The sequence below is a fragment of the Melopsittacus undulatus genome, chromosome 4, assembly GCF_012275295.1.
Source record: "Melopsittacus undulatus isolate bMelUnd1 chromosome 4, bMelUnd1.mat.Z, whole genome shotgun sequence".
NCBI lineage: Eukaryota > Metazoa > Chordata > Aves > Psittaciformes > Psittaculidae > Melopsittacus > Melopsittacus undulatus.
Window position 1 is genome coordinate 45,338,222 of NC_047530.1, and position 26,999 is coordinate 45,365,220.

General features: G+C 34.9%; 1 protein-coding gene across 1 annotated transcript in view; it reads left to right on the forward strand.

The window, feature by feature from the left end:
- RYR3 (ryanodine receptor 3) overlaps positions 1–26,999 on the forward strand; it is a 215,655-nt gene that overhangs the window by 57,614 nt on the left and 131,042 nt on the right. Inside the window, exons 4-16 of the mRNA XM_005149274.3 lie at positions 1,377–1,451; positions 2,276–2,354; positions 5,044–5,156; positions 5,641–5,740; positions 9,232–9,325; positions 10,480–10,554; positions 11,386–11,542; positions 16,515–16,688; positions 20,661–20,782; positions 22,881–23,049; positions 23,768–23,903; positions 25,469–25,564; positions 25,796–25,914. Coding sequence (XP_005149331.2) covers positions 1,377–1,451; positions 2,276–2,354; positions 5,044–5,156; positions 5,641–5,740; positions 9,232–9,325; positions 10,480–10,554; positions 11,386–11,542; positions 16,515–16,688; positions 20,661–20,782; positions 22,881–23,049; positions 23,768–23,903; positions 25,469–25,564; positions 25,796–25,914 — 1,509 coding nt within the window. The remainder of the gene's footprint in view (positions 1–1,376; positions 1,452–2,275; positions 2,355–5,043; positions 5,157–5,640; positions 5,741–9,231; positions 9,326–10,479; positions 10,555–11,385; positions 11,543–16,514; positions 16,689–20,660; positions 20,783–22,880; positions 23,050–23,767; positions 23,904–25,468; positions 25,565–25,795; positions 25,915–26,999) is intronic.

Below are 26,999 nucleotides of genomic sequence, written 5' to 3' on the forward strand. Positions count from 1 at the left end.
TTGTGTACATATGTATAACCATTATCTGAGTTCCTTGAACTGCCCTTTAATTGTCTTGGTCCCTTTCACATGAATCCAAGGAAAAGAACTGACCTTAAAGGCAATCCCCTTTAGCAATATATAACACACTAGAGAGACGATCCTTGTTCTAAAGTTTTATTTTGGGGAATCAGCTTTCATATTCAACAATTGTCTAAATATATATGAAACAGTAAGACCATAAGGAAAATGCCCTTTTAAATGCATAAAAAGCTCTGTGTTAAAAAAAGTTTCAGGCTATAACATGAGGCATTCTTGAATCAGTGATTTCTGACTTACTGGGATTCTGATGTTAGACCTTTTCTTCTTACTCAAGACATACAAGGTGCAAATGTTATGATCAGGACTGAGAGAAAAAAATTTAGCGTAATGTTGCCTAACATAGTATAATTAGTATCAACATTAACCATGATATCCATAAATCTGCAAAATTTGGAGATCACATTCCTAAAAAAGTGCTTAATGTATAATCTGGGGGAAAAAATAATAATAATAAAAAAAAAAACTTAGTTTCAGTGGAAAGTACCACAATAAATCAAGGATTCTTGATCATATTGTTCATTTAAGTTTGAATGGGCTTGTTATGTATAAATAACTAGGAAACAAGATAGTAGATGCAGAAAAAAGCTGAGAGAGGCAGACTTGAAAAGGTGTAAAGCTTGTTGTCTGTTGTTCCATAGGTAACATTCTTGTTAAGATTCTTTCCTTGGGATTTATTTTGTCTGGTCACCAAAATGAGCTGAAAAGATGTCAAATTCTCCAAAGGAAGCATATGGAAAATCTAGTTTTGCCTCTCCCTGATCTAGTAATAAATTTCCATGTTTGAAGCTAATAACTGTGCTTGGTTGAAATTGTGGATGGAATTGCTCTAATTAATCTGGCAAACGCTTAAAATAACATTAATCCTAGCAAGAAGATATCCTTCATACGTGCTTAAACTATGGGCAATGGGTGCATTTTTCTTCTTTCAGATTTCAATTTGTGTATGTATTTATATTTATTTTGCTACTTTTCTTTTTTTAATGCCTCTGAGAAGTTTATAAGAAAGGTAAGTAGTATCTTTATTTGAAACATTTTTTTTTAATGCTGTAGTTTTATTTATAATAAAAAATAGGTCACAATAAGAGTCTTTGGACAAATAGTTGCTCCCTTGGCAGATATTTGGCTAATGCTGTAGCTACTTTATAATTATGATTTTTGCCCAGCATATCCATTTCATAATTTGCTTGGTTATTTGCAGTTATTACTTGAACTATGGTAGTTCCTTGTGCTATTACATAATTGTGATCATAGTCCACACAGTGCAGTGTTCTGACATTCTCTGTCATGTTCTGTAGGCAGCTCAAGGGGGTGGACACAGAACCCTGCTGTACGGCCATGCTATACTACTTCGACATTCGTTTAGTGAAATGGTAAGTGAATGAGCACTTGCAGAGAATGAGTAACATAAAATTCAAATAAACATATTTTTATCTAAGTCAAAACCACATAAATTTGGAAGAAAGTTGTTTCTAAGTTCTCTTCTGCACTAGATAAGAAAATAGGTTGTGTTTCAGCATAATGGAAGTGGCCCTTATATTTTAAATTCAGATTCTTCAATCCATTTAACTCAGAAATGTAGCTGAAAAGCTCCTTTAGCCAAGGATTATTTCTGTGCCATAAAAGAATCCATTTTAATAATAATTCCATTAGCAAATTGCTGCTATCACAAATGAATTAATTGTGATGTGTTATTTTTTCCATCATATTTTGTAAGTTGTTTCTTTTAACATCCCATAGTTCCCAGAGACTATGCTCACAAACATGCTATCTTCAGGCTGCTTTATATAAATCTTGTTTCACTACATTGTACAACTGGAAATTTTTTACTGTTGTGGACCTTTGACTTACTAGGGCCCATGTAATTATACCTAAGTGAAGTTTTCATGAAGAAAACATACTACAGTAATTCTTTAATAAGATGTTTGCCTGTTCCTCTCTGCTGAACTATGTGAAACTTTGGAAAATAGAAGCTAAACTGCACAGAGGAATACTGCTGAAGAGGAAAAGTGTTTTGATGTTTTAAAGTAAGGAAGAGCTTATATACATTAAGCATCATGCTTAATTAATTTTAAAAAATTGAGCACAGGCTGATTGTGTGACAGAGACATGTGACTCCATGTGAACGTATTGATTTGGCATGTGTGTTAGTGGATACTGATGGGTTTTTGTTTTCAATAATTTTACTGTTTTGCAGTATTTGACGTGTTTAACATCATCAAGATCCCAGACAGATAAACTTGCATTTGATGTGGGACTGCGAGAAAATGCAGCAGGTATGGCAAGTTATTTTTGATGGACAACGTGTCACACATTTCTTGTTTTAGAAGAGGTGTTGAAATTGGTGACACTGTAAGCTTATGAATGTCATGTTTGTGTTCATTAGAGAAAGTGATGACTGTCAATACTGATGACTTTTGCTAATTTAACAGGGGAAGTTCATGTTAGATATATGAAAAAAGTTCTTTACTGTGAGGGTGGTGAGGCACTGGAATGGGTTGCCCAGGGAAGTTGTGAATGCTCCATCCCTGTCAGTGTTCAGGGCTGGGTTGGACAGAGCCTTGGGTAACACGGTTTAGTGGGAGGTGTCCCTGCCTGTAGCAGGGGGGTTGGAACTTGTTGGTCTTAAGGTCCTTTCCAACCCTAACTATTCTATGATTCCACTGACTTTGTGTAAGAATATGAGGGTGCCTTTGACTTACCACAACTGTAATGATACTGGTGATAATGGTCAATGTAAAAAAATGCAATTGAATAAATTCAATGCATTTGTTTTCTGGTTGTGTGGTTCAGCACTTTTAATATAGTTAGGGTACAGAAAAGCCATATATAGGTGCATTCAGCATATATATGTAACCACACAGCAAAAGAAGTATGCAACTTAAAATGCGGGAAACCAGAAAAAATGTAATCAACACATTGCTAAAAAAGCTGAATAGAAGCATAAAATGGAGCAAAATAATAATGAGTCAGAGTGGAAGAGATATGTTTTAAACAAGAAATGATGAGAAGGCTTTAAAATCTAATTAGTAGATTTCCAGGAGCACTGCCAGTAACAGTGCTGCTGACAGAAATATAGTATAAATTATTGTGCTTCCTTGAGATCCCATATAAATTATGAGATGCCACTGGGAGCTATGTTAAATGAATTTAAAAGCAACCTGGCCACAAAGTGCACAAATAAGTTTACATGCTGCTGTATATACATAGTGTTAATGGTTACTGAAAGCAGTGGATGCTCCTCAGAAAGTGACAAGTTACTCTGTTACCCAGGCCTAGACATGTTTCTTGAAGGAAAAATCTAAGTACCTGTATAGAGATTGCACTGTATACAGACTTCCAATAAAGAAATGCCAGTTGTATTAATATAAACTTGTGCTTCTAATTGCAATTCATTATTTTGAAAAGAAATTAAAATCAAAATAGATTAATAGATGATGAAGGGGTATTGCTAATGTATGTTTGTGGACCATGATTTTTGAAACTTTTCAGGTGGCTTTGACTATCTATATGACCTTCTCTTATGAATGAGTGAAATTTGTCTTTCAGTTATTTGTAGCCATAGAATATTATATATGTCTCAGACAGATCTTAGCAGCTTGTTACTTGATTATATCTTTAGTTGTTGCCTTAGATGGAGACCATTTTTTTAGACATGTTGCTAAAAGGAATGTATGTGTTCTATTTCTCTGAGAATATGTTCAGTGAAATCTGTCTTTATAATTTTATAGGATTTTTTTCAGAGTTATTGTGAATGTGTCCAGGAGGTTTTGTAATGAATATCTGTAGTTGTCTCATATTGGTATTTGCTTAACTGTACATATACAAAAAAACCCTTGTACACATAGGTAAGATATAAAAAACAACACATGAAAGGAATACTTAGCTCTGATTCTCTACAGAGGATTTTGGTAACTACTGAATGCTTGTAAACTGAACACCATACAGTCACTTACCCTTGCCCTACTTTCCCCACCATGAAACTGTCCTATTGAATCAATTTCAGCTGAAGGAAGTATTCTTCACCTAACAGGTGTTGAGTGAAAAGCCACTAGATATTTAAAATTACTTTCTTTTAAAGATTTAGCACTTCATACTTAAGGGATGTAAAATTTATTTATTGCCTTCTTTATAACTAGTTTCATAACCTTCAAATTTTAAGAAGGTATTACATTAAATTTTCTAGTGGATCAAACAGATTTTTGTCTTACTCTACCAATTTTACCTTGTTTCATTTTCTCCCACTGCATTGCCCAGTGAGAAAGCTGTATTTAACTTTTCTTCAGGGTCTTAACTAAACCCTGAAGGGTGTGAAACTGTGGAATTAATTACGTAATCTTCCCAGACTTGATGTGTGCATGGGTGTGTGTGCAAAGTAATCTGGAATATTACAGTTAATGTGTAGGAAATGTTCTGTGGTTATCACCCTTGGGTTTATCTACCTGTAGTTATATGGTCTGTAGTGCTAATGGAACTGCTCCCAAACCTGATATTTGTAGTATAGTAATACTGTAAAGTTACGGAGTATTTGTTTCAAAATTCTGTATTCTACAGCATAAATGTAGCTTAGAGTGGAAATGATACAAAAGATGGTGAATTAAATGCTAACATTAAGTAAAAGAAGAAATACAAGGTGGTAATTAAGACTGAAATAACTATCAGCAATTTACTGGCAGTGAGAGCCTGGAAGTGAGAGCAGTTCTGAGCAATGTTTTGTAAGTGGTTAGTTGCTTTAAAAAAACATGCAAAGAGAAATATTAGCTTCAGTGACGGGAAAGAGTGCTTGACAGAAAGTTTCAAGGAATGAAAAAAAATTGAAATGGATTGAAAAGAGGTGGTATTAGAAGGGGAATGTCTTACAAAACAATTCTTTACTGCAGTGTTTCGATGTTGTATAAAGATACCCTTAAGTTTCCAGAGAATTGTCTGTTTTGTATACACTCAGCAAGTATCTCTGTCCTTTAGGTGAGGCATGCTGGTGGACAATACACCCTGCTTCTAAACAAAGGTCAGAAGGAGAAAAAGTTCGAATAGGTGATGATCTTATCTTGGTCAGTGTGTCCTCGGAAAGATACCTGGTAGGTTTGTTTGTTTAGCGAGTGGACACATGGTGGGAAAATCCAAAGTGCTGTGAGGAGCTGGGGAAAATGGTTGGGATTCTTATGGATGATATTTCTTTTCTCATGTGGGAAATAATGCCTGGCTGTAATGAGCTTATGTTTTTATTTTTTGTTTATTTATTTATTTATTTTACCTCAGGGAAAGGTTTCCCTCTTCCCCAAAACAAGACTATTTCCATGCCTTTAACCCAAGGCGTACTTCAGCATTTTCTGGTTTGGGAGGTTTTTCCTCTTGTAACTGTGGAAGATTTCTAAGATGCAGCTGGAGTCTGCTGGTTAGATTTAGAAGAGTTAATTTTAAGAGCAAGTGACTACTCTTTTTAAAGAATATTAGTAGTATAATTACTTGATTATATATTTATAGTTTGTTGAGAAATCAATATACTAAATGTTTTAAAGTTAATAAATTTCACTGTTTCTTGTTACTGTTGCCTTATTTCAGCATCTCTCCATATCAAATGGAAGTATTCAGGTGGATGCCTCCTTTATGCAGACGCTATGGAATGTACATCCTACGTGCTCAGGAAGCAATATTACAGAAGGTTTGTCGTTTTGCTTATTCAGAAATGTATTTACTTTAGATTACTTTGTATTGCTTTTCATAAAGAGTCATAATTAAAAAAACCCAACCAACGAAAAAATAAAAAACCCAATCCAAATAAAAAATAAACCCACACAAAACCCAACCAACCAGCCAAAAAAACCCCAATCCAAAAGAAAAAAAAAAAAACCAAAACCCAACAAAATCTTAAAACTAAAACACCCTTAAAATATCAAACCAGAGAGCTTAATGCAAATAAAGAAAATAAGCATAGGAGAATAATGAAAGGGAAAATGAAGAAATACAGCTACATCAGCCAAGTTAACTGTAGAAAAGCTAAATAAATGCTGCAACTTTGATAAGAAGCTGCATGAGAAATTAGGATGGAGAGTGCAGCTGTGGTGGTGTGACCCTGGTTAGACCAAGTTTCCACCAAAGCCATTCTGTCACTCTCCTCTTCAGCTGTTCAGGGGAGAGAAAATGTAACAAAAGACAAAAGACTTGTGTGTTGAGGTAAGGATAGGGAGAATATTCACCAGTTACCATCACGGGTAAAACAGACTTGACGTGGTGAAATTAGCTTAATTTATTACCAGACATATCTGACTAGGATAATGAGAAATAAAACCAAATCTTAAAATACCTTCCCCCCAGGCCTCCCTTCTTCCAGGGCTTATCTTTATGCATGTGTTCTCTATCTTCTCCCTGACAGTGCCTCAGTTATGGTCAGTTCACAGCACATTGTCTTTGCTGCTCCTTTCTCCTGAGGGGAAGAACTCCTCATAGTCTTCTTTTGCTTCAGCATGGGTCTCTCCCATGGGGTGCAGTCCTTCAGGAACTGACTGCTCCAGTGTGGGTCCCCTGTGGGGTCACAAGTCCTGCAGCAAACCTGCTCAAGTGCAGGCTTCATTCTCCTTGGAGCCACAGGTCTTGCCAGGAGCCTGCTCCAGAGCGGGCTTCCCACAGAATCACAACCTTATTTGGGCATCCCCCTGCTTTGGCATGGAGTTCTCCGTGGACTGCAGGTGGAGATCTGCTCCACTGTGGACCTCCATGGCTGCAGGGGCACAGTCTGCCTCACCATGGTCTGCACCACAGGCTGCAGAGGAATCTCATTCCAGCACCTGGAGAACCTTCTCCTCTCCTTCACTGACCTTGATGTCTGCACAGCTGTTGCTCTCAAATATTCTCATTCCTCTCTCTGGCTGCTGTTCCACAGAAGATTATTGCCCATTCTTAAATATGTTCTCCTAGAGGTGCTTCCATCATTGATGATGTGCTCAGTCTTGGCCAGTAGCAGTTCTGTCTTGGAGCCAGGCAGCACTGGCTTTGCTGGACATCAGGGAAGCTTCTAGCAGCTTCTTATAGAAGCCACACCAATAGCCCCCTCCTTCCCATCCCTCCCCCCTGCAATCAAAACGTTGTCACACAAACCCTACACAGCAACAGATGACTTTATTGTCTTCAGTTTAATTTTGGGGAGTAGGAGCTGCACAATAACTAAAGACAGAAAATCTAGATTTTGTATAGTGTAACAGTCACTAGGCTTATGTGAGCTGTGGTTGGGTCCTTTTAACCCCAGGTGGTTTACATCAGCATCCCACAGTATGTCTGTTCACTGGCCCATAAAAAAATTTGCCTCAAAGTGTTTGTAGGTTTTAATTTTAAAAGCATATGAGGTATGGATTTTCCTTGTTACACTTTCTGATTGCTTCTGCGAGAAGTGTGTTATGCTGGAGCTGTATATTTATAAATGGCTATCTGGTCCCCTGCCAGCATACATCGTAAATAGAGTAGAGGTTAACTCTGGAAAAGTCCTTTTGTTCTCAGGTTTTACCGGCAAAACAAAAAAAAATCAAGCAAATGGAAAATATAGTAAAATCTATAGTAAATAATCTGATAGTGAAATTAAATATTTGTAACAGATGACAAGCATAATGACCTATACAGATATTATGGAAGATCAGTGGTATATGTTAGATTTCTGTAACATGAAGGATTTGGCAGCTAAATTTCGTAAGTGATTACAAAATCACACAGTGGTTGAAGTTGGAAGCTCAAGCTATGTCCAAGTAGCTTTTGAACACCTCTAAGGAGGGAGACTCCACAACCTCTCTGGGCAACCTGTGCCAGTGCTAAGCAGTCTTGATAAAGTGGTTCCTGGTGTTCAGACAGACCCTCCTGTGTTTCAGTTTGTATCTGTGACCTCTGGGCCTGTCACTGTGCACCACTGAAGAGGGATTGGCTCTCTTCTGTTTAGAGGTCGAACAGTCCCAGTTCTCTCAGCCTTTCCTCATGTGTGAGATGCCCAAGTCTCTTAATCATCATAGTGGTCCTTTGCAGTGCTTGCAGCTCCTGTACTGTGTAGCTCAGAGTCAGAAACATAATTCAAGATTGCATAATAATAATAATAATAAAAATAGAAAGGTTAGAGTGTGGTAAGCAGAGAATTAGGTTTTCTGTGTCAGTTTTTTCTCAAAGTAATACCATATATCACAAGACTTAGCAGCATATCTCAGGTTGAATGGACAGACTGAGAAAGTGGGATTTCCTGTCTAAAATTGGACTTGAAATTGGACAAAATACTTTTTGTGATGTGTCAAGTACCTGTGATGGAACAGTAAGATCAGAAATGTTTTTGTGGCTGTTTTCTTTTTTTTACATTCTTTCATTGTTTTGACCTTTGCATTACTCACCAACCGGATAATTGCCAGTTACTGTTTTCCTAATTTGCTAATTTATATTGAATCAGCTGTACAGTATGAAGGTTTCCTTCTACCCTTCCTCCTTTATGTGTGTTTGTTCTTTTAAAAGGCATCAATTTCACTTACAAGGTCAGAACAATTTGGACTGAGGGGCTGATGAATCATTTTCCTCCTACACCATTTTTTTCTTTTCTTTCCTTTTTTTCTCTGATGCTAAGTGCCTGATTTTGACCTGTAGTCTTTGTGTTAAATGGATTGTAAAGTTTGCTTCCATTAAACTTAATCTTCAGAACTGCTAAGTGTTTTTTTGTCCTCTGTCTCCTGCTGCTGCTCTGCAGTTTAAATTTTGACACAAATTAGGAATGTCAGAACAAACTGATTAACTCACCAAATTATTTTGTATTGAGAGCGTTTAAATTGTATTAAGGGGGAGGAAACTGTAGTATACATTTGATTTAACTTTCACCTAAAGCGTTCAGTTTTCAAAACAGTAATTGTTGCTGAAGTTGCAGGAGTTTTTATTTTCTTTTTCTGTTCTAGAATCCTGATTTTGAAATGTTTAAGTGCTTTCTTTTTGCTTTAATTTTCAGAAATATTTTTAATTGGAAAAAATACTAAAAATAATTTTGTCATACTAAGTTTGCTCTTCTTGTTTAATTTCAGTTATGAGTGAAAATTCACAGTACAGATTTCACCTCAGTCTTTTGAGTTTTTTTAAATTTTTTTGATGGTGTTATTTTTATATTGTCAGTGTCAAAGCTAATGGGTAAATGTGCTGCTTCTACAGGGTATCTTCTTGGTGGGCATGTAGTACGTCTTTTCCATGGCCATGATGAGTGTTTGACTATTCCATCTATAGATCACAATGATTCACAGCACAAGTAAGTAGGTGTTCAGTGATGCATTATTATACATTTCCTTCTCTCGAAAAAGTAGACTGTTGATTGTCAGTTGAGTTTGAGATTAGATACATTAAACAGTCTTTACAGCTGTTTGCAATTAGGCAGTGACATTGTTACAAGAAGTTGAGACCTACTAAGTAGAAAATTAGTCATGATTTCTTTTATTGCTGAAATTCAAGCAGTTGATTTCCAATGAGATTTCAGCTGTTATGTTATTTATCTTTAATGTGCACTACTGTAAGCAAGCATTAGCAGGGAAGATGGCAATTAAATAAATAATAAAAAAGCCTAAATAATATTTTATATTTTTTGCAAGTTTTGTGAGCTGCATAATAGACATAAGACCAACTTGGTAATGTGTCATAGTTGTAGGAGTCACACATTATACAAAACAAGATGAATAAATAAAAAAATAACATAGCAAAAGGAGCAGGACAAAGAGCTGTAGAAAATGGTTGTGTTTATTTCTATCTCTTTGTTTAATCAGTTCTATGTATTCTATTAGGGCTATTAAATAAGCTAAGTAAGGCAACAGTGATAATTTCTCTTTTCGTAGAACAGACATTTAATTTTCTGAATGGTTCTTTAGAGAATAGTCCTTAGCAACTCACACAGAGAGTATTCTCTGTCAAGAATCTTAAGGTTTTTATTATAGGTCAAGTGAAAATACAAAAAAACACAAAGGGTGGACTTACTGAACATGAAAAAAGACAGGCTTCGCAAAAACTCAGAAAAAAAGATGAATGTATTGATAGAATCAAGAAGAAGATGAAGAAAAATGTTACGTGGATGCCGTTGTGAATAAGCAGCAATTCTTTTACTTGAAGTTTCATTACTGGAAAAGCAGGTCACCAATGCCTAGTATAGCTTTGCATATAGAAAAGGGGTAGAGAATTTAGGTAGTACAGGAACTTAAGAAGTATTAAAGGTGAACTGAGATCTATCTATAGTATTTCTTCCCTGAAGGAATGGTTGATTTGGGCCAAGGAGAAATGAAGGAGGTCAAATAGAATGGAAATTAATTATTAGTTTTGAGCTGGGGAGGAGTCCTACACAGTTTAAAGAGGATTAAGTTGTAAATGTATGTAGCACAAATAAACACAAGAGGATGATCTTCTGAATCTTTTCAGTAGGAAAGTACTTTATGAAACTGGAGGAGCTTGTGTTCGAGCAAGGTCTTTGTGGAGAGTAGAACCCCTGCGAATAAGGTACTGAGATTTTTTGAACTTTTTCGTTACCAACTGTTGCTATGTTAACAGCAATTTAATTATTACAGACCCTTAACGCAGGACATGAGTAGTATGCTTGTCCTGTTATATATGTAGTATGCTCATGGTAAATAATAATAAGTAATCTATCATGGTACAGTCATATGGGGAATGTCAGTATTTTAAGACTTTTCTTTTTGTCTGTGTCCCATAATAAAAGCAGTGTTACCTATGAGATTCGTTTGCCTGAGACATTACTTCTGTTCAAAAGTAAAATGCTTTCCTAGTTTTCACTTGGAATTTCAGAAGCATGGGTGTAAATCAGAACAGTAATATTCCATGTGGGTGTTGTTTTTTGTGGGGTTTTTTTAGATGCGTGTCTCCCTCTTGGATAATCAGTTATCTGTTAACTTGTTGAAAGTGAAATTTCAATATACACAATAAGGTAGGATAGTTCTTTGGAACGTTCTCACTTAGGTTTAATTGGTTTATTTAGACAGTCAAATAAAATAACTGAAATATAGTAGTTATTATACACTTCAGTATTTTTCAGAAGCATGTAGGATTTTTTTATGGATACTATAGGTAACACCCTATTAAAGCAGAGAGAGGGTATCAAAACAAAAATATTAAAGCTATACTCCTTCCTAGGGTGCCTTTTGAAAAAGTATTAAGAGTTTTGCATCTGTTACACTGCAGATATTGAAATCAAAAGCAAAAAAGTGGAATGTACATAACACATTCTATTTTCTGAATCTCCTTTTCGGCCCAAAATAGAAATACTAGTTTTGCTTATTTCATCAATTATGTTTTGATGTCTCATACATTTAGCTGGAGTGGAAGTAACGTCAGGTGGGGACAGCCTTTCCGCCTTCGACACATTACAACAGGAAAGTACTTGGCTCTGAGTGAAGATGAAGGACTTGCAATGTCAGACAGAGAAAAGTCAGACACAACATCTACTGCCTTTTGTTTTAGAGCATCGAAGGTAAATAACTTCAATACAAATTTGTATTAAATGTGGAGGACTCACATACTAGATCTGTGTTGGTTCAATGGCTTTCTAAATTACTTTTAATTTGTAAATTGAGGTAATTGACAGGAATTAAGCATTTAAATACAAAGGTAAATAACCTGAGTCAAGAGTAACAGAGATTTTCCCCTAGGGAAAACAGGGATGATGAATAAATTTTAGAGTAAACTAAACAGTTAACAGGTTAAAAACCCAAGATTGAGTACTAATACAATGCAAGATACAGTGGTTTAATATGAATGCTTTAATCACTACAAAACCATTTTAGTTGGAATGTCATTAGAATGTTATTCATTCCATCTCTACCTGTCATAATTGCATTCAACTGAATTCAGTTCAGTTGGACAAAGTTCTGCCTTAGCTGTTCTTTGTGCAGTATGTTGATAGGTGAATTGCAAGGAAAATTTATTCAGTGATTTCTAAACCATATGTTTTTAAACTGTACTCCTTAGTGAGCTGCTAATTGCATGCTACTAGCTTTTTCATCATTTCCAGCTGAGAAAAACTGCAAGGGAGAGAGAATGAAGAATGATTATGGAGGTAGGCAAACTTAATAATTTTTTTTCCAAAAAGTGAAAGGTTTTTGCAACAGAGATGATGCAAATTTTTTACATGATTTTGTAATATTACTTCTAAATAGTTGCCATAGCTGCTACAGTAGAGTTTTTTATCAAGTATGAGAAGTTAAATATTCCATGTAATTCTGAATGCTCTATGATCCCTGAAGAGCAGTGAAAAGGAATCTTTAAAGTTAAGTGTATGGTAGGTAAGATCTAGTATTCAGAGTCTAAATCACCAAAATGCTTAAGGTGCACTCACTAGCAGTTAATTATGCAGAAATCAGTAATGACTGTGCGATGCATTAATCTCTTCTACTGTGTTTGTACATAAAATAGTCTTTGATATACATTTTTATATGAAATGCAAGTTCAACACCTCTTCATCCTAGGATTTGTGCTGTTCTCTATAGGAAAGAGTATTTTTATCTCACAATACATTATAAACTTGCTTTTTTCTGTGCCAAGAATAAGAATAGTTGTTTATTGTCTGGGCAGGTGAGAGCTGCACAGGCCCATTGGTAGAAACATTAGTGTTTCCAAAGTTGAGATGAATAAGCAGTGATAACTGTTCCTGAAGAAAGAAAGGTGGGGCTTTGGAAAGAGAAGAACCTCAGGGGTTGATTTGGACTGTAAGAAGGAAATCAGTCTTAAAACCAAGTGCTGACTGTATACAGATTGAGAGGAAAAGAACTGTAGAACTGATAGCTAGGCTACATATATGCAAGTGTGATTATCTTAATTTCTGCATATTTGTACTAGTAAACCTTTGTTTTCTGTTAATTTTTTCAGTGAAGAAATATTTTCACTTTCCTGGACTTTAACATGGCATGAACTAAGGGGGATTTCAAGATAACTGTCTAATACCTTGCTATCCAGCTATGTACAAATCTTTAAAAATAGGGTTCAGGAATATGTGTCTGTCTGTTTACAGCACTCTCATCCTTTAGATTCATGAAATAATTCTTATTAGAAAGGAATCTTTCTAAACCTTGGAAATTTACCTAGTCCAGCCTATAGGTGGGGTCAACACTGAATTTAGACCAGATTGCTGTGAATATACATTGCTGTGGAGTACCCAAAAGGAAATGAAACATTTCTCCATTGAGGTATTCTCTCCAGTTTGGAAGCCAGCAAAAGGTGGTTTGTGCAAAAAAAAAAAAAAAAAAAAGAAAGATTATATGTGCCAGTAGGCAGAGCTATCTGGAGTATTCAGGAGTCTGTAATACATGACTTAAAGCCTGATTTTTCAAGTAGTTGTTACAGAGACCCTTTGTTGAAAAAAAATACATTAATTCTCAGCATTGTTACATACCAGTTCAGCAGCTGGTGTGTTCCTCGCATTTCAAAACCTGTGATTGCATTCATATTGCATTTACTTTCACTATTGTTTTTTTGGTTTTGGGTTTTTCTGTTTTCTTTCTTTTTGCTGGGTAATACTGGAGATCGAAACAGGTATTTTAAATTATGATATTCAGATTAGAGCTTTCCTTAATACAAATAAGAGTACACAAATAAGAGTAGAAGGGAGCTTTTAAAAAATTGAAAGAGTATGCAAATGAAACCCCCAAATTATGCCTTTTGTTGGGTTTAATGTGGATATTATTTTCCACAAAGTTTAAAAATATCAACCTTTATATTTTAAGGCAGTGGTTCCATAATGCCTTGTGACCACAGAGGCAGCAGTTTCCTACAGCAGATGGAATCCTGCTTTGATATGGGGTGTTCTCATTCCAGCACAGTATTTGGCTCAGTATACTCTGCAGAACCTTGATTTTCCTTATAAATTTCTTTTAGAATAAATACAGTGAAGAACAAGAGCATATTTAATAATACTTGTTTGTTTTTAAATTATTATAGCCTATAATTAATATTTGAGATTTCATATTTTATTTTCATGATGGTATATACAATTGACAATGAAGAAGTTATGGGTGTAGTCTGAGTAAGTAACATTCTGACACACTGAAAAGTCACAGATGACTCATGCAGAAGGATTTGATATTTTAATATTACTGCCAGCATGTAGCTATCTTAGGGGCTCAACATGACATTAGGATGTCGTTATAGTTGACTGGGAATCATCATAAAGTTTAAAATTATAGATATTACAGAATCCTTTACTTACAATTGTCTCTAGCAGTTCAAGTATTTATTTGTAAGTTTATATTTTACAATAATCATTTCCCAGTAAGCACTGCATTTTAAACACAGAATTAAAGCTTTCTTTTCCTATTTATTTTATATGGGAGGAGAATTGAGAAAGTAATTTTAATTTTTTTTCCCTTGCCTACTGAGTTGTAGAAGTGTATACAACAAAATATACAAAGTTTAGTAAACCCACTAGCAGGATAGGTAAATTCAATGTATTAGTCCTCTGCTCTTACATTTGTAGAACTTTTATCTTTTTTCTATTGTTAAATTGGGGTAGCTATGGCAGTACTTTTAATGCAATGCCAGAGTGCAGCACCAAAAGATAAAATTTTAGTTAGCTCAGGTAGGTTAGATTTAATAAGAGTACTGCAGCTGGGTTGTCTTACCCATCTTAGGGGTGTGTAAAAAACACTTGAGATTTCAAGAGTTTTTACAAGAGGACTGTTGAAAAATTGTTATAAAGTCGGGTTTATTTGTCCTGTTCACACTGCTGTTTCTTACTTTCTTTCTATCACATAGGAATCTGTGACTCTATTAATTTTCTCATCTTCTAAATGTTGCCTGTCTTCTAACATATTACCTTGGGAAATTCGCAAGTTTTGACAGATTTGCCCTCAAGTTCCTGTGTTCATTCCCTCTTCCATTTGTTTTTTTTTTTTTATTACTGTTATTGTTCCTTTGCTATCTTCCAGACCCATGATGCGATTTGTTTTCTTTGAATTGATTAATTTCCTTCAACTTTATTAATTCATGGTCTGAGGAAGTTAAACTGAGGATAGGTTGTGAAGAGAGAGTTTTGGAGGAGAAAGTATTTGGATATTTTGCTGCTAAAATATGTACAAATATCCAGATAAGAGATTTTTTTTCTTGCTGATTATACTTCTCAGCTGTTTGAAAATACACCCTGTCTTTACACACTGCTATCAAATGACTTGGCTGAAATCCTAGACAAACTGGACAGAGTACAGGGAGCAGAACATCATGAAGAAGAATTTATGCTGTATTGCTTAAAGGGAAGACAGCCTTCAGGCTCCCAAAATAATTCTAGAATTTTGTTTCTGAAATGAAAAAATCTTGGTTTTTCTTTGCTTAGTGTTGTCCAAAAGGGTCAGTGTGGCTCAATTTTTTTAAAAGCAACTTAATTCGGATCACTTGTTGATTTCTTTCATTGAGATTTTCCTTCATGCTTGATTCTTGATGCAGATGTAATATTTCAGAAAAATGTTTAAACCTTCAGGGTGCTATGCAAACCCGAATAATGAGCTGCTGTCAGTTAATGAATTTATGCTACTTTATTGCATTTCGTTTAATGGCTTCATAGTAAATATGTATTGAAAGGATTCATCCCTATCTGTATGTGATAGTGCAGTCCACGTAAATATGATGTGACATGGTTTCCCAATAGTCTTGATATTGTAATGGTATCCCCAAGGAATGTTTTGTAATTCCATTCTAGTGCATCTTGGCATTATGATGCTGTCTGTTTCAACTGTTGAAATGTGACAGCTACATTCCGTATAAATGAAAGTGGATTAGCTTAGTAAAAATAGAACTTCTCTTTACTCCACAGATGTTGAACAATCAGTAAACTGAAATGAAATAAGAGAACCCATTACACATATGAAAATTTAAACTGTATCTCAATGTCTATCACATTTTGTTTACTTAACAACAAATGAGCAACAACCAAGTAGAAAAAATCAGAAAAAAAATCATAATCTAATTACTCAGAATTGTTGGTTTAATCACACATATGTGTATGCATCCATAATTTGCTATTACAGAAATTGCTGCATAATTCTGTTCTTATTCCTGAATTCAATTCGGAAAGGAAAACTATTTTACTAAAAAAAAAAACCCCAAAATAACAACTTGCTTTTGTGCTGAAGACTTAAGATCCTCTGGTTGTACATGATGAAGAATGGGATTAAGTAATAGGTTGGGCTCAAAAATTGTACTGGATATTCCAGCTGAGCACTGAACAATGTCTTTAAAAGAGACTTGAAAGAATTTAATTCCTCTTAAAAATGGATAAATGGAAAAATAAAATACATGGGGGAAAAAAATTAAAATTAAAATAAGTGTAAAAGCTAAACTGTAAGTATTTAACTGCTGGTTGTTGCAGTACAGGGGTATTATTCCTCTTGTGTAGAATTCCATGGTTTATCCTGTTCTGGTACAGAAATTAAATGCCAGCTTTTATTTTATCTTTTTAGGAGCTAAAAGAAAAGCAGGACTCTAGTATTAAACGTGACATTGATGGAATGGGAGTCCCAGAAATAAAGTATGGTGATTCAATCTGTTTTGTCCAACATGTGGCTAGTGCTTTATGGTTGACTTACAAAGCACAGGATGCTAAATCAGCACGTTTAGGTCCCTTGAAAAGAAAGGTAATGTTTAAGGTTTTTTTTCAGTTACTTGTAAAATGAATGTTAGTTGCATAACATTTTCTGTCTGTCCTGTTTTTTACCAATCTACTAATACGGCAATTGTGGGTTTTATTGTTCTGTGCTTTATGGAAAATGGTGTATTGAAAATGGTGTAAATGTTTTCTTCTAAAATGATAAACTGTGGTAGCTATTAACATAACTATGTAACTGAAGAAAAATTTTGTCAGTAAGAAATGCATCTATTTTTGTTACCAGAGAAAATTATTGATTTGGGCTCAATTTTTATTTCTGATACTGCAGTAAAATACAGAAATTCCTGATTTGGATGGTGAAAATCATTATTGTGATAATCTGTACTGTTTAGCAATGTAAACTTATAATTCATCTTACTTTCATTGGTATTTTAGATTTTTTTAATACAGTCTACTGTATGAAATGGTAATTTAACTTGTTACTTAAGTTATGACCCTAGAATCTCCTCAAGTTTCTTAAGGGGTATTAATGAAAAATTTCCTGCCAAAATGTTAGATATAATTTTGATGTGTCATCAAAAAGGTTTTTCTCTCAGCCTTTTGATTATAAGGTATTAGTATATTCTGAATATAATGTTATATTCTTAAGGATCATGTGGCCTGTTATCTCTTCAAACTATGTTTAAATTTCATTCTCTATTAGCAGGTTTAATACTCCCTTTGCATAATTGCATCATTCCCAAATGATTGTTTAATTCTGTATACGCAGATTTTTTTTTTTTAATTTTAATCTAACATTAGAACATGAAAAAGAAAAAAAAAGCCATTACTGAACGTAAGTTGGGATTTTTTCTGTAATGGCTTCTATGTATATTACCAAGAGGATACCTGCACACAAGCACTTTAATATTAAAAATTAGGTCCTCAGCACACTCCTGGCACAATCTCATTTATTTGTGCAACACACATGGTCATAAACAGACAGTGAGTGTCTCTGTCAGCAACCTTGCTGTCAAAGAAATTCTTCTTTGTATGCCAGTCATTCAGTATTTTCTTGGTAAGAGAGTTATTCGCACAAGGGTAGCCTCTTCCTTTCCCATGCCAGTGTTGGGTATTTGATTCTGTTTCCTTAGAGGGTCTGATTTTCCTTCTTGAAAAGGCAGCATGTAGATTCTTCCTCTGTATTCAAATGAAGAATTTTATACTAGCTTCCTGTAAAGTTTAGGGGTTTTTTTCTCACACTTTTCTGTTCAACAGCAAAGGACTAAAACAGCTTCTATAATTGCCTGTCACTTTTATTCTCCTTTCAAACTGTTTCATTCATGTTCAAAGATGCCAAATCTTTTGCTGCCCTCTCACCTGGAGAATTGTCTCCTGTTAAGTGCCTTCAAACTGAAGAAAACCCAAACCTTATTGCTTCTTGTAGCTGATATTTCCATGGAGGCAAGAAACAGTTTTTTATCCTCTGTGAAATATAGTACTAGACTATAATTTTATAAAGAATTTTTACATCCTTTTACCATGGGATAAAATGATGGGTCCTTCACCATTGCTTTGTCAGGAGATTTTTCACCCTCAGTCACTGTAATCCTTTTCAAGCTGACTGCAAAAGGTCTGGGTTTTGGGGGGGGAGAGGGCTGGGGTTCCAAGTAAAAATTTCTGTTTGGCTTAGGTGTAGTTTCATGTATCTAGTTATTACGCTGTCTTTGCAAGACACAAATATGTAAGAAATTCTGGCTTCATTTGTGAGGCTTCTGTTACATGATTTCTGCCAGAATTTTTATCTGTTGCATCTCTTTCCAAGATCTCGGTAACCAGGGGTTCAAGACTTTGCCAGGTAATATGCTATTAAATATTTCTCCACCATCCTGCATGAGCGATGGATACCAGTTTCCAGTTTGAGAGCTTGCTTCTGTGCAAACTGTGAACTCCTGCAGAGGTCCAGAATGCTAGAGCTCAAAGAGCAGAGAAACACATTACATGTTTTGGATTCACATCCTGGAGACCATTGTTCAGGGTGTTGGTCAATACCAATGTCCTGCTGTACCTCAAGAAGCAAGGCAGTGCCAAATGCCCCTGTATATGCAGGGAAGTGGTTTGTCTGAGGTATTGGAGTAGGCAGTGCTGGATGATTCTGGCCATAATCTACTTTTTGAAGTTCTAAATAGCACTTTCTTGTCATTGTGGCGTTTCAGGATGATTTAGTTGAGGTTTGGAGGTTGTTATTATTTGGTCAGAGAAATAGGGAAGATTAAGTCCTTCTAAAAGACTTCTCTCATCCCTAGTCTGCTGCATACTGAGGGAGAAAAGTGCATATCTGCTATGTGTGAAGATTCAGTTACTTTGTAAAGGTGTTGCAGTTTTAATGTCCTATCTGTCACTTTTTTTCATTCCTGTACTATTCCTATAGCTCCAAAATCTGGAGCCTTAGGAAAGATTATCTGATTGTCAAATGTTTTCTTACTAGTTTTGTGATGGGAAGAACAGTTCTTTAGTTATTGTTCAGTTAAGAAACCCCTGGATCCTTATTTATGTTATATTTAGGCTGACGAAGTCATCCACAGTGTGACTCTATGCAAAGTACTTGAACAAAACGGAAAGATGACAAATACGTAAACTAGTCTCCTTAAAGATAATATTATCAATATACTCATCCAGAAATGTCTTCCTAGTCTTCTCTATCATATTTGTGTGGATCTCAGGGTCCAGATAAACTCATGGGGTAAACTTTGTCTCTTTTAAAAGCACTATCTCAGCGTGTTTGAGCACATGCTGGGAATGGACTTTTCATTAGGGACTGTAGTGGTAAGACAAGGGGTAAAGGGTTAAAACTTAAACAAGGGAAGTTTAGATTGGATAGAAAGAGGAAATTCTTTATTGTAAGGGTGGTGAGGCACTGGAATGGGTTGCCCAAGGAAGTTGTGAATGCTCCATCCCTGTCAGTGTTCAAGGCCAGGTTGGACAGAGCCTTGGGTGACATTGTTTAGTGTGAGGTGTCCCTGCCCATGGCAGGGAGTTGAAACTAGATGATCTTAATGTCCTTTCCAACCCTAACTGTTCTGTGATTCTATGATTCTATGTGTACTTCAAATTCTTTCACGTTAAGAAAAAAATAACTGTGTATATGCCTAATTGCCAGTATGTGAAAAAAGCTGTTGGTAAATAGCCTTCCCATGTGGGGCAGTAACAACTTGTATAGCATTATTAGTTTCTTTGTTAATTATTCAGTGCCTTCAGAATTCCTCAATTCATTGAGAAATTGGGCAGCAAATTTTTACCATCTCAGAGTTAAAAAAATACCTTCTTCAGTGGAGGATTCAATAGATTACATACTGGGCAAAGAAACAGAATAACTCACATTTAATTCTCACAAAAATGCTGTAGTATTTTAGTGTCTTGATTTTATGCTAGCTTTTGGTGAAATTCTCCTTTTATTTAGAGGGGAAAAATTAAAACCCACTAAAGGATCTCTGTAATTGCTTGAGTTTCATATGATGTTCATATATGGTTCTGATAAGAATCAAACATAATGTGCAGAGAATAGTTAAATGGTTCACAAGTTACTCACAAAAGTGGTTGCTCCTTTAGCTGTGTTGTAATTTTCATGTTTGTTGTTCCTGCTTGTTTTCTTGTCAGTAGTCTCTTCATGTGTGAATCTTTATTGAAGTATGCTTAAGATAGTGAAGATCCTCTTTACCTGACAGCCAGAATATAGAAAGACTGACAATTTTTGTTTCAGTTGGAAAATATTTGATAAGCATGTTTAATGAATTATAAGAGAATAAAGGCACATTAAAATATGTCTCTGAATAGCTTTTATGTGAGACTGACAGATTTGTAATTAGTTAATAAAGAAGTATTTAGATAAAGTGATTAACAGATAGCAGCTCAGCATGTATGCAGTTACTGTTCTCAGTGCAATATTGAACTAAGTTACAAAATACTGAAAAGCACATAAGTTATTAACGTAACTATTTTGATAATTACTGACTTTTAATAGGTTATATTGCACCAAGAAGGCCATATGGATGATGGTCTAACTTTACAAAGATGTCAGCATGAGGAGTCCCAGGCTGCTCGAATCATTCGCAATACTACAAGCTTATTCAGCCAGTTTATAAGGTAGTTGTTACTATGTTTTATAATATCTTTCTTATACTTGGCTTTTGAAGTATTCTGAAATTATAAAAATTACTCTAACAGAATCCTTATTTCCTGCTTTCAAGTATTTGTATTTAAAAGTTATTAGCCATATATTTTGACAGACTTAATTTTGCAATTTTGGCGAGTAATGCCATTAAATAGATAACATAGCTTATTTGTTTATTTACATGAAGCCAGAACAAACTGAATCATAATCCACATTAAAGAAAACATGCTAAAAGATTTTAGTGTTCCTCCATTAGTAAGTATTCCATAGTAGCTAGGACTTCACAGTATTCATAAAAGCATTCTTTTTCCTTTTTTGAGTGTGAAAGTTCCATGCTTACTTCACTATAGCTCTTTCATAGGATATTTTTTTGGCAAATTTTACGGTAAAATACAGTTCTGTGTCAATGCATATTCATTTATAGTTGTTGAGATCAACATATGAGTATGTATACACAGTGAAATTGGTAATAATGTATGTAGTACTGAAGGAACTGTTTTTTCATAGTGCTTGGCAGAAGTTTTATTAAGATGATCAAATGGCCATTCTTGTATTACTGCCTAATAGAATTAAAGAAAAATGAGTTTATAATTAAGACTTTGCTTTCAGGGAACCCACCATTGAAAACATTACTTTTTCAGTATGACAGTAGTATACACTACTCCTTTGTATTTCTTGTGCTGAGGATATAAAACCAGAACCACTTCTGCCAGCAATCAGCTCCTCCTAGATTAAATTATTTCTAATAGTGAGTCAGACTCTGAAAAATTGGGTTGTCATCCAAGACTGAGCAAATGCTGGGACAGGAAAGAGACATGCTCCTGGTTCTGCACCTGGTATCAATACAGGCTGAGGTATGAAGGGATTGAGAGTACCTCTGAGAAGAAGGACCTGGGGGTACTGGTGGATGAAAGATTGAATATGAGATGGCAGTGTATGCTTGCAGCCCAGCAGGCCAATTGTATCTTGGCCTGCATCCAAAGAAGTGTGGCCAGCAGGTCAAAACAGGTGATTCTGCCCCTCTGCTCTGGTGAGACCTTACCTGGAGTACTGTGTCCAACTCTGGAGTCCTCAGTACAGGAAAGATATGGACCTATTGGAGTATGTCCAGAGGAGGGACACAAAAATGATCAGAGGGATGGAGCATGTCTCCTGTGAGGAAGGGCCTAGAGTTGGGGAGAAGACTCCAGGGAGATCTTATTGCAGCCTTTCGGTACTTAAAAAGGGCCTATAAAAAAGATGGGGAGATACTTTTTAGCAGGGCCTGTTGAGATAGGATGAGGGGCAATGGTTTTAAACTAAAAGAGGGGAGTTTCAGGCTGGACAGGAAGAAGAATTTTTTTATAATGAGGGTAGTAAAATACTGAAACAGGTTGCCCAGAGAGTTGGTAGATGCTCCACTCCTGGAGGCGTTCAAGGCCAGGCTGAATGTAGTTCTGATCAATCTGTCCCTGCTTGTTGCATGGGGGTTGGACTAGATGACCTTTGAAAGTCCCTTCCAACATAAACTGTTCTATGATTTTATGATTCTGTGGTTCATTATGCTACTGATAACTTGGACTCCTTGAAATGCTTTATATTTTTAAATACACCCTTCTTTATTTCTTATATAGAGTTGATACAGTAGATGTAATTAGAAGTTAGAATTACCTGTTACTTTTGTGTCCTTTGTCTAGAAGACTTAGTATACAGCCTCAATAACTGCTACTATTTTAGATTTAAAACTATCTAAATAAAATTAGTTACTGTAAAAAAGGACTTTGGTAGATGTTTCATCTCTGTTTCATCTTTTTTTTTTCATTTATTTTAGTCATTTTGTCTCTTTACATCAGTTCAGAAAGGGAAATGTGATTCCACTTCAGGAAGTGGAAGTAGAATCTGAGCGCTGGACACCTAGACAATAGATACTTGAATGATTTGCAATTCAGATCAGGTGTTGATCATATACATATTTCATGTGTTAAACAAGTCTTGATTTAGATGCCAACAGAAAATAGGCTGCTACATAATACTGTAAATTACAGTGGGAAAATGAATAATGCTGCCAGTCTTCCTCATTGTTTTCTATAGTGGAAACAACAGAACATTATCACCCACTGCCCTGCCTGTTGAGGAGATGGCTCAGACTCTGCAAGACCTGATTACTTACTTTAAGCTTCCCGAAGAAGACCTGGAACATGAAGATAAGCAAAACAAGCTTCGGTCACTCAAAAACAGACAAAATCTGTTCAAAGAGGAGGTACAGAGAGAGGAATTGTTATATTATTTTAATTTTAAATATTTTGTTTTACAGACATTCAGAAGAACCTAAATATTGTCATCTAGATGTATGCATATGATTTATAATGCAAAGTCCCGTAGCTGGTTATATATAATTAATATAATATACATATTATATATAATAGACTAATGCGGTATGATAACTTGCTGTTGCATATTTTCTTGCTTTCACACTTGCCATAGGCCACAAGCTCTCCCATAAAATTTGGTCTTAGTACTTCTGAGCATCTTTCAACAGATGTCATTTTTAAAAGAAATCATTGCGACAAGAAGTTTCTTTTTCTGTCTATGAAGTTTTACATTCTGGATACTCCAGATACCAAAAAGATAGATGTTATTTCTGATGTAAAGATTTTATGTAAAAACCAGTCTGTTCACAAAAATTATAAAAGGCTTTATTGCTGTCTTCATTTATTCCTTACTTTCTATAATGCTTAGCTGACTAAGGAAGCGTGTAGAATCATTTTCTAAAATAGATGATTCTATGATATTGAGAAATACATATTCAAATCTTGTATGCACAATAATTTGGTTTTGCTGTTTTGGTTTTGTTTTTTTTTTTTCTAAATCTAAGATGATGCAACTTTTAAATGTGTGCAGGAAGAAATCTTTTAAAAGGACAACAACAAATGCTCATTTATATACAGTTCACTTTCCTTTCTGTCATATGTGTTTAGGGAATGCTGGCAATAGTTTTGAATTGCATTGATCGCCTAAATGACTACAACAGCGCAGCTCATTTTGCAGGATTTGCAAGAGAAGAACATGGTACAGCATGGAAAGAAATTCTGAATCTACTTTACAAATTGTTAGGTAAAGTCTTCAATAATCTAGCAATGCAAAAAGCAGGATATGTATTCTTATACTGAACTTCCTTCACCACCAAAGAATACTTCGAGTGTTATTCATGCTGTCATGTAAATTACAGAATTTCTTCCATATACTTACTGATAGTTATTGCAGAGAATAGATTTTCTTGAGCAATGATACAGAAAGAAAATAAATCTCAGCTAGGAAAATGATTGGTGAAGCCTGAAAATGTGACGTTTTGGTTTGTTTGGTGGGTTTTAATTTAAATGTACCTGTGATATGCAAATAGGTGTGAATTATTATTTTAAAAAGCAGAAAAACTAGAAAGCTGTTTTTGAGGCTGAAGAGAAGCCGAAAAGTATTAGTTGGAACTTGTAGATCTACTGAATCTGCTTGTCACCTGAGGCCCAGATTTAAATGTTAACAAAAATAATTATATAAATCAGATTAAAAGAATTTTTTAAATTTCAATACCATGCTTCCTAGAGCAAACTGCTTCTGTGTTATAGTAGGGTCAAAATTACACCATAGAAGTATGTATATATGTATTTCTTCAGACCATTGAATTGATACCCAAGTTGCATTATTCCTTACATAGAAGAATCTTGTCTTCTGGTGGAGTTTAAATACATTCTGATTTCATTATAAAGAAAATTTGTCCTGAACCATAGTAAAATATGCAAATTGAGAGAACAAGAATAAAACAAACTAGGGTATGTACTTCGAAGAGTGAGGTTATTCATATAGCACAGACACGCAAATGGTTCTGGTGGAATCTTCTCATTGTTTTAAAAAGTAATGAGATATCAATGTTTTATTACAGTCCTGCGTTCAAAGAAAAGCAGGATGAAAAAAACCTCTGTAGTGATATTTAGGACTTTTCAGATTTTGTCTTGATTTTCTTCTAAAGGTACATCTTGAACACACTTGTTCTGATGTAATAAATATTAAGTTAATGTTTCATAAGAAAAATGCTTGACAATTGTAAACAAAAGCTTTTTTTTATGATAAGTAATGACTTTTTTAACTTGAGTGATGGTGAACTTTCAAAATGCAGTCAAATAACATTATGTTCTGTGCTGCTGAAGACTGAAAGCTATCCATTCTATAACATGTTTTAATCACAAAGTAAAACTAAAGAGCAGTAAACCCAACCTGCACTTGAGCTTAAACTTCTGCATATGATCTTCTCACTCATTGGTAGGAAGAAACAGAAAAATTATTTCAGCCTCTTGATCATGGTGGTGCTTGACATTTGCTTTAAACAAGGCTGGTAGATAGATTCTATTTAAGTTTAACAATAAAATAAAACATAAATAAAACAAATTTTTTTTTTTGTTCTTAAAATTCTTGTTCATCCGGTAAACTGTCAACTTCAAAACCAGCATGCTCTTCAGAAGTTATGGCAGTGGCTGATATTATTACCTTAACATATATGTATATAGGATTTGCCTGCTTATTATTTTGTGAAGTTGTTATAAAAATTGTATTAAAATATATATGATTAACACTGGTGACTTAAAGAGGAAATATCCTGTTATAACATTGTACCTTGTGTTTTTTTCCAGCTGCTCTTATTCGTGGCAACAGAAACAATTGTGCCCAGTTTTCCAGTAACCTTGATTGGCTAATAAGTAAATTGGACAGATTAGAATCTTCCTCAGGTGAGACGCATTTAAATCAATATAAATTAATTATCAGTACACCACACCCATCTGTCTTACATTATAAATGTCAGGGCAATTTTCCTTGAAACAGCATATGTTAGAAATCAAATGCCTCTTTTTTATTTTTTTAGCAAAGTATTGCAGATACTGTTATTTATCAAGTTTTTAGATTGTGTCCAGTCGCATAGATGATTTAATGACAACGTTATTTCTGTGGCCTTCATATAGGTATTTTGGAAGTGTTGCACTGTATCTTGATTGAAAGCCCAGAAGCTTTAAATATAATAGCTGAGGATCACATCAAATCCATTATTTCATTGTTGGATAAGCATGGGCGCAATTACAAGGTATGTTTGGAAAAACTGAGGATGTATTGATAACCTTACAATGATTTCTGGAAACAAAATAAAAAAAAAAACCAAAAACCCAATCCATAAAAATAAAACAAAACCAAACAACAAAAAAAACCCAAACAACCAATAAACAAAAACAACCCCCCCCAAATAAACAAAAATCCCAACCCCAAAATTACATGATTCTAGTACTTTTAAAGGATTGAATAATCTTGAAGTACATCTGCAAAATTGCTTTGTTGAGATTAAAAAAAAGTGTGTAATATACAATTGCTTTTCAGTTCCAAATGCAACAAATAGGTAAGAAAACCATAGTTGAGAAATACTGACATTACGAACTTTGGATCTGCTGAGAAAATGAAGCATTCTGGTGTCTGTAAGCATGTGGACAGAGTAGCTTGTTTTTCGATGCAGGGTCTGCACTGTTGTATCAGCAGACAGAACAGAATCCTGCAAACTCATTCCTAACTTGAGTAATAATAATAGTAGCAAAAAAGAACAAAATAAAGTGAGAAATCGGAAAAATAATCCAAATATCTGAAAACACAGGTGTTCAGAAGAAAGAAAAAACCCCAGAGTTATACCAGAAGAAATAATGGTGGAAAGTAATTTAGACATCAATGTGCAATTTAATATGACAGAAGAAGGTGAACAGTTTCTGGCTGCAAGCAGGATGACATCACAACACAGAGGAGGATATAGTTTTATGTGTGATTTTCTGATGTGAGTTTCCTTCCTCAATTCAAATTTCACTTGAAAAACTGATAACTTGGAGGAAGAACAAAAAACGTTTTAGTCAGCTGAAATTAGTGATTTATAGGAAAAGGTAATATAGAGAACCTGACCAACTATAGATATGGAAAGGAAGTATTTTTAAGCATGGTTAAGGGGTACAAACTGATATAAGCAGGCATAAGAAAAAGGTTGAAATTACAGTGGGAAATTTAGTTTACTGTTTCAGCTGTTAGCAAGATTATTGTGCCATGCCAGGCACCTGCAAAGAGAACTTTTCAGCTGAGAATCTTAATGAAGACTTCATAGTGAGAACTTAAAGTAGAAAAGGGAATTGTACACAGGAG